At 41.0% G+C, this 8,257-nt stretch overlaps 1 protein-coding gene across 1 annotated transcript; it reads right to left on the bottom strand.

Annotated features, from left to right (window-relative positions):
* Positions 1-849: 849 nt before the first annotated feature.
* LOC149266623 (uncharacterized) lies at positions 850-1,584 on the bottom strand. Its single transcript, XM_089408841.1, has one exon. The coding sequence runs from the start codon at positions 1,582-1,584 to the stop codon at positions 850-852; it is 735 nt and encodes a 244-aa protein (XP_089264967.1).
* Between the last annotated feature and the right edge of the window lie 6,673 nt (positions 1,585-8,257).

The raw sequence follows: 8,257 nt of genomic DNA, 5'->3' as shown, positions 1-8,257 counted from the left end.
GTACCCCGATTGTTTCGGTGAGATGAGCAGAGGTAGGAGAGGCTTAAGCCTATTTGCAATAACTTTAGATATGACTTTGTAGATGACGTTACATAGTGCTATTGGCCTGAATTTATCAGGGGTGATAGAGTCCTCCTCTTTAGGGATGAGAGTGATGAAGGTGGAGTTGAGGGAGGGAAGAAGCCAGCGCAGGGCTCTTGATTCTTCTACAATCTGCTAGATCTCCAACTTTATCATATCCCAGAAAGCGTGAAAGAACGTGGTGGTAAATCCATCTGGGCCAGGGGCCTTTCCTTCTTTAAGCTGGGACATTGCCTCATCCACTTCCTGAGGGAGAATAGGGCGCATGAGAAGCTCATTATGTTCCTCCTTGATGAGCTTTGGCACGTTGCTGATTATTTTCCTAATAGCCTGTTGCCGATCTTCCATTGGTTCATGGTGGACATGTTGGAAGTGATTGAGGAGTACCTCTTCGATTTCCTCATGCTTCTCTACTTTTGCCCCTTCTTGATTCTGGATGAAAGGTATGTTATTATGCATCCTTCTCTGCATCGTGGTTCTGTGGAAGAATTTGGTATTGCGCTCCCCCTCCTTCAGCCATCTGACCCTTGACTTTTGCCTCCAATAGATTTCCTCTTGCTTTCTTCTGTCCTCGAGCTGGCTATGGATGAGCCTTTCCTATTCTAGGGTAGCCTCCGTATGCCCTTCTGTGATAATCTTTTGTTGGAGATCCATCAGTTCCTGATTTAACTCTTGTTGCGCCTTAAAAATATTTCCAAAGGTCTCCCTATTCCATCTTTTTAGGTGATTTTTTAGAAATCTTAGCTTCTGTTGGAACTGATACATTTTTTATCCTTCTGGAGGGACAAAAGATGCCCAAATGGTTTTGACAAAGTCTTTGAATGTAGGGTGCGAGAGCCAGAACCCTTCAAATCGGAATGGTCTTTTTGTCAAGTCTCCTGGTCTTTGCCATTGTAGAGCAATCGGCCAGTGATCCGATCCTGTGTGTGCAAGGATTGCAGCTGAGATGTCTCCTCCTAGATGAACCGCATTGTCTGAGATGAGGAAGCGATCCAATTTGGAGGCAATTTGATGTTTTCCAACTCTGCGATTGCTCCAAGTGAAGGTACCATTACAGAATGGCATATCTATGAGAGACGCAGTTTGGATGAAGTCCTTGAAGCGAGCAACTTCTGGTTCCATTCTGATTCTCCCTCCTATCTTCTCCTCGATTTTAGTGATCATGTTAAAGTATCCTGCAACAATCCATAATGGGTGCCTCCTGTTATTGCTCAGAGCTGCTATAGTGTCGAGGAGCACAATTTTGCTTCCTGTATCTTGCGGGAAATATACATTTGATAAATTGCCATGTATGTTGGTACCCAATATATGAAAGGCCGCCTGTATGAGGTGATGAGAGGCATGAAAATATGTTAGGGTTATCGCTTGGGTATTCCATACTATAGAAAGCTCTCCTGAGGCTCCCGAGGCGTCTACTGCAACTGAGCGACAACCTGGCCATGCTTTTGAGAGAATACTGCCTAATGTAGAACTATTACATTTGGTTTCCTGGAGAAAACACATCTATGGCTTTTCCATTTTAATCATGTTTTTTAACATCCTAAGTTTTCCAGGGCTGTTAAGCCCTCTTAAGTTCCATGATACAAGCTTCATGGTTCAACTGTTAATGGAGGGCTTGTAGTACTTCGTCAACTTAGCATACCTGCCTGAATCTACCAGGATTTTTCCAATCTCGATCGTTCGCTGGAGATCTATTTTTCTTCCTCTCTTTTTAGTATCCTTTGGGCGTAGGCTGCCATCCCAATGACTTCCTGGTTGTATCCCTAGTTGGTGTTGATGATAGGCTCTCGAGATGACCACTTCGAGCTTATTGAGTTGATTCTCTGATATTGTGTCGTATGCTCTCTTTTTGCAAGCTAGTTCTAATTCCAGAATATCCAGACCATTTAGATCTATGCTTTTTGGCTCTTCTTCCATTTGTTGCACTTGACTGCTTTCTTCTATATTGATCTCTGAGTCCTAGGGGAGGTCTGTGTTTCCGTCGACTTCCATATCCTTGTGAATCTCTGCTGTTTCTTTCTGACTTTTGCTGAGGATAGTTGGGATGATGATGGGGGGCTGAGATTTGGGAGGGGGGTCTGAGGGAGGGGGATGGGATGAGGAAGATGGGCGAGCTGGGTTGGTCTCAGAGATCAGGGGTTGTTCTTCAGAGGTCTGAGCAAGAATATCGAAGCTGTTCTTAGTTACTGGGCCTTGGGGTTTGTTAGGCTGGGGTTTGTTCCCATTCTGGGGCTTTTTATGCGAGTGCTTCCGGCTTGGGAACTTGGTAAAGCCATCCTGGGTTAGGTTTTCAGAAGGGTCAGGGGTGTTGGCTTTGGCATTTTGAGGGCAGTCCCTGAAGAGATGCCCCAGAGCATGGCACTTTTTGCAACGAAAGGGTACGTGTTCATAGTCGAGAGGCTGGATCCATTCTTCGTCTCGGTGGGCGAGAGTTACCGACTCTGGTAAAGCTTCATTCAGGCGGATAAAGACACATATTCGAGCATAGGAGATGTATTTACGAGATTTGGTTTCTTCTGCCGCTCTGATGTATTCTCCCACTCCATTTCCTATACCCTTGAGAATGTCCTCGTCCCAATATTCATCTGGAAGAGAGTACATTCTGATCCAAACCGGCGCCCATGTGAGATCTTCTTTATCTGGGTTGAATCTTGGAATCCATTCCCTCAGATACAGTCCTGCTGAGTTAAAAAAGTAAGGCCCTGCTCCTAGAATCCTGTATTTGTCCTCTAGACAGAAAAAGATTGCAGTGAAGAAGCCTTTCGGCCCTAGTTGCAGAGTGACATCTCCTTTGGGTTTCTATTTCGCCGCAATCCAGCCGTATAAGGCTTTCTCAGTCGGCCATAACCCTATAAACTTCCCAATGAGGGCATGATCTTTCATGTACTCTATTCTTCTGTCAATCTTGTCTCCCGGCAACTCTATTCGTGGCCGTTCTTTGGCCACTGGTCGGCATGTTGATGAGGATATTTTCAGGCCTTCTTCTGGAGTTTCTCTTCCTTCTTGTGTATTGTTGTCTTTGTTCTTCCGATTTCCGGTCTCCTTGTCATCATCTTGATGCTTTTTCCCTTTGTTTAAGATTTCCTGATCTACAGATCCAAAGATAACCGTTTGCTCAGGATCGTGCTGTGAAGGGGAGGGCTCTGACGCCCTCCCCTGAGGATGTTCCATTGCGCAACGCTAATGCCCTGCAGCTCTGTCACGCCGCAGAGATTTCCTTTCAGTCCCTGAGCGTATTCCGTGCAGTGCAGTCGGCGCCGTTGAGTATTTTCTCAGAACCCTAGTTCCGTTCATCAGGTGGTTCCTAACAAGTTGTTAGGACAGATCATGGACCTGTGGGTTAGGGCCCATGAAAAAAAAAATATTTTAATAAAATATTATATATATATATATCTATATATATATATATATATATATATATATATATATATATATATATATCTTATAAATTTATATATTTATAAAAAATTATAAAATATGTGTAATTTTTCAAAAAAACATAAAAGTTATGTGTGTAAATAAAAAAGTATTTTAAAATTTATTTTATTATTATTTATTATTATTATTTTGTAAGTGTAGGTGGTGTCTTTTTATTTCATTAAATTTCAATAGGTAATACATCATGAGCATCCATACCTAGATGGTCTTAACCTGCCCAATGGAAAACTAGATCTATTGGCCATCTAGTTGATTTATAACCAATAGATAATCTAAATTGTCTAAGTTTGTCCTTCAAGGCTACATAAACAAGACTGTCTTGATAACCTCTACTATCTCTCTTCCTACTCAAAATAGCAAAGAAAACCATTTTCTCCATCTAGAAGTGTTTATTCATAAGAAGAATCTACTAGGGTTGGATCCCTAGCACTAGTTCTTGGTTTTTATGTCAGTGGAAGGGATGGAATGTGTCTCTCTATGCAAGGCAACTAAGCATTGTGTTGTTGAATTTGGCATTGGATTAGGTAAATTTCCCTATGGATGGCGTGCATATACTTTGTGAGTCATGGGCTGCTTGTTAGTGCTAGCATTAAATCCTTCACCAGCAATGTTTTCATCAATGAGTAAACATGCAAGGTTTGCAGAAATAATGTGCCATGACACCAAGTTTGAACCACGTCCAAAATGGCATCACCTAAATTTGCTAACAGGTCTTTCTCGTTGGGGTCCAACTCAGTTCTAATTTTTCATTCCCATTTACTGATTCTTTGGCCTGAGAGTGAGTTCCAATTCGATAGTCATTGGTTGCATTGTGACTCATATGGGAACTTCACCCATGATCCCTACCTCTATTGGAACTAGAGTGTGCTAGACCATAGCCTCACCCTCTTCCTAAACCTAAGTTGTTTCTACAAGTGGACATTTTTCACACCATATCGTTACACCCCTTCTTGTTGTTGGCCCTCCTCAGTAGTTCTATAGATCTTAACACGTTGTATTTGACCTAAACATGGGATCAGGAAAAATGAAATTTTGACTAGAGACAATCAAAAGAGAGCTTGGATAGCCCATGATAATGTGTTCCTATGGTATCTATCAAACAACAATGGAATAAATTTAATAGACTATGTCAATAAATTTTTCATAAAATGGCAGTGAGGGATCAAGGAATTCTAAAAGGAATCCTAAACCATCCCTTTATGTTGGGTCTTATTCCAATGGTTCCATAGGCCTACAAAGAGAAAGAACTTCCCTATGCCCTATTACCCTTTGGATGGCTTCTACCATTAAGCCAAGTATAGATTTAAGGTGACCCTCTCCCCCATCCAAGAATGTAACATGTTTCACTAGCGTATGGAACAACCACATACAAGAAAAACATATGACTGGATGAAACATGTCCCCCTCTAGGATGACTCAGATGGAGGCTTGGAAGCCCCTAGGGTTCCCCAAGCCCCAATTCAAAATGACACATAAAATGCCTAGGAAAAAACCAAAAATGTTGGCATGAAAGCAAGTTTGGCTTAGCCAACCTCCAAACTAGAGTGAGGTAGAGGTGTGGAAAGACCCATGACTAACCCTAAGACACAACCAACACCATAATGCAACTGAAGGACTACAAATATAATTTTAAACACCCTTGTTGTAGAGGCGTATAATCATAAAAATAATGAAATTTACAAAACCATCTACAACATAACCTTAAGAGTTGAAGCAAAGCAAATACAATGCATACACATATGCCTAGAAGAAAATCTAAAGTGCTCCTCACGCTGCAATCACAACTAGCAGACTCAACCCCTACTTGAAAACTTCAGGAACCCTATTATGATTTCTCCAAATCCTTATGACGGTAATGCCAATCGCCTCCTCTTACATTAACCTCTTCACCGACCTCCCTCAATAGAAATAATTACCATCTATAATTTGACATGTATTTGCATGTGTGGGAGTAACCATGCCATCCCCCTTACTTAATGATCACACTTGCCATTATAACCACCCACATCATATAATGTTTATTTTACCGACTCGCTTCCAGATTGAGAGATCCATACATCAAGTTGGTCCAATGTCTTAGATGTTACTAATGTCTTGTTTTATGATGATATCCAAGTTCTGCAAATTACCCCTGATATTTAGAGTGGGCCAAGGGGACTCTCGAGATATTCCCACGTTCTGGCAGCCCCAATTTGCTAAGAAATCTGCCACTTTATTACCTTCCCTTCTTATGTGGGTTGGAACCCGATAGTCGAATTGCTAAAGGAGGTATTCTATGCTTTATACCAGTCTGGAAATTCTCAAATTCTATACAAACTTTGCACTACAGGGTTCCCCGGCACATTTTTTTATAGTTTCGATGAGAAGGAAAGAATCCCCTTCTATCACAAGTTTCGTGTATCTTTCCTGATTTTTCAGTAACATACCTTATTCAAGGGAATTGAACTCTACTTCATTATTGCTGGCAAAAATGTAGTTCATTGCATAGATAATCCTCACTCTATTCTGCCAATCCCTAAAAATACCACTATAACCTGCTTCTCTCGAGTTTCCTTTTGATGTTCAATTGAAGTCCTTTTTAATGAACCCTTCCGGAGTTGGAAAATATTTATCCGAGGACTGAATTTGGTGGACCAGGGGCTTCAAGGAAGAGGGAGAAACCATTTGGGGTGACAATTTCAATCGATACATGATCTGCACTTCATTAGGAGCTACCTACTAGTCACTTGGATACCAACGCTCTGCTAGAATAGTTTCCCTAATGTTTTGGATGATCCCCTCCCAAACCTTCTCTTGGTTATTTGCCTTGTTTTTTAATATTCTTCTGTTGTTTTCTTTATATATTTCCCAAAGGAGAAAACCAATTGATAAGCTTCAATTCTTGTTGAGTCCCGAGATAGAGAAAATCAATCTTCAGTAAATGTCTATGGTTTCCTTGATGCTCGGTTGATCCTGATCCGTATGTTCAAAGGCATGGGATAGGTTACTCCACATGTTTTCAATAAAATGACATGAATTTAATTGATGTCCTACATCCTCTCCTTGTTGCCCACATAAAATGTAGTGTGATTTGTCTTGACTTATGCACGAATGCAACAAAATATAGATATAAACATAAGCATAGAGATTCGGCAACAATATAACTTCATTTCATTAATATCAAAGAACTCAAATATGCTTACATACAGAATGGAAATAAATTCTCTTGGGCGATGGTAACTTATCTCTTAGAAGAGATGTGGTGTCTACATACCTCTAAATTGTGTTACAATGAGGATTGAAGCCATTGAGAAACAATGGAAAACACTAAACATCGAAAAATCTAACTCTAGGAGATGAAGCGCCAAAACTATGGGCCCCATTTAGGTAAATTAGTACATAAACTTCTCGAGGTCGTAACTTTGGCATACGATCTTCGTTTGACACACACAATACCTCATTAGAAGGATCTATCTGAGGAATACGAATTTCATATGCAAACACCAATCAAAGAGCCATGTTTTCTTGTTTTCCCAAGAAAATGTCATTCACCGCCTCAAAACAGCTCCGGAAGTTCACGACCCAAAAAAGTACCAAAAATAGTTAACTGTGCAACAATTAAGGAAACTAAAAAACTGAATGAAACAGTGTTGGGGGTCCAAGTGGAATAGGATGGTGGCCACCTAGATCAGTCCTCCCCCCTTAGGAAGAAATGGATCCCATTGCATTGAGTGCCCCCATGAGATGGGGAAATGTTTGTTGAACTTGGTCCCTATTGAGCCACTTGCCTTCATGGAGGAGTTGGCCAATTTTGAAAACCTGATACAGTTGAATGTTCTACTGGCACATTTTCTTAATATGTGTGTCCATGATCTGATCATTTGTTTCCTCTTCCATGTTGTATGAGTTTAACTCTGTTGTTGTGAGTTGTTTTTCATTGTCTATTGTGTCTAGTAATGGTGGAAAGTATGGTCGAAGGCAATCCACATTGAACAGTGGGTGTAGGCTAAGGAATGGGGGAATTTTGTGCTCAAAATCATTATCTACCATAGCTGTGGTAATGGTGTAAGTCCCATATCAGAGTGGTTTGAGCTTCTAATGGGCTCTGGTAAGGTGTCATTTCTACAAATGCAACCAAACTTTGTCGCCCGCCTAAAACTTGTGCGCACCTGATGTTGATCATGTCGCTACTTGTACTTGAAATTTGACATCTCTAAAATGTTGTGAACCTGCTAGAAAATGTGTTGGATGCCTTCAATAAACCTGGTTTCTTTATCAGCCTCATACAATACATGTGTGGATTTTGTGTGTGTAGTCACATGAGGCATGGAAACATCAATCAGACATAGTGGTTGAAAACCTAGACCGACTTGAAAGGGACTGTAACCAGTCAAGTTATGGAGAGCTCTTTTATAATTTTGTTGCACATAGGGAAGAATCTCATCCCAGATTCGTGGATGCTTGGAGTTGTACATGCAGAGTATGTGCACTACCATCCTGTTGATGACCTCTATCCGGCCATTAGTCTAGGGATGGAATGTAGTCGACTTGGTGAGATTGGTGGACAATAGTGTCCGGAGGCTTGACCAAAATGTGCTCAGGAACCTAATATCCCGATCTGATATAATGGTCTATGGGATACGAAAATGTACCCACACTCATTCAAAGAAGAGTTTGGCAGTTTCCTCCATTGTGATACTCTTCTTACACGCTGCCAATATAGCCATCTTAGAAAATTTGTCCACGACCACAAATACAC

The sequence above is a fragment of the Pinus tabuliformis genome, chromosome 6, assembly GCF_031772625.1.
Source record: "Pinus tabuliformis cultivar Carrire ecotype Pingquan chromosome 6, CPIR1, whole genome shotgun sequence".
NCBI lineage: Eukaryota > Viridiplantae > Streptophyta > Pinopsida > Pinales > Pinaceae > Pinus > Pinus tabuliformis.
This window is presented reverse-complemented; position numbering and strand designations above follow the sequence as displayed.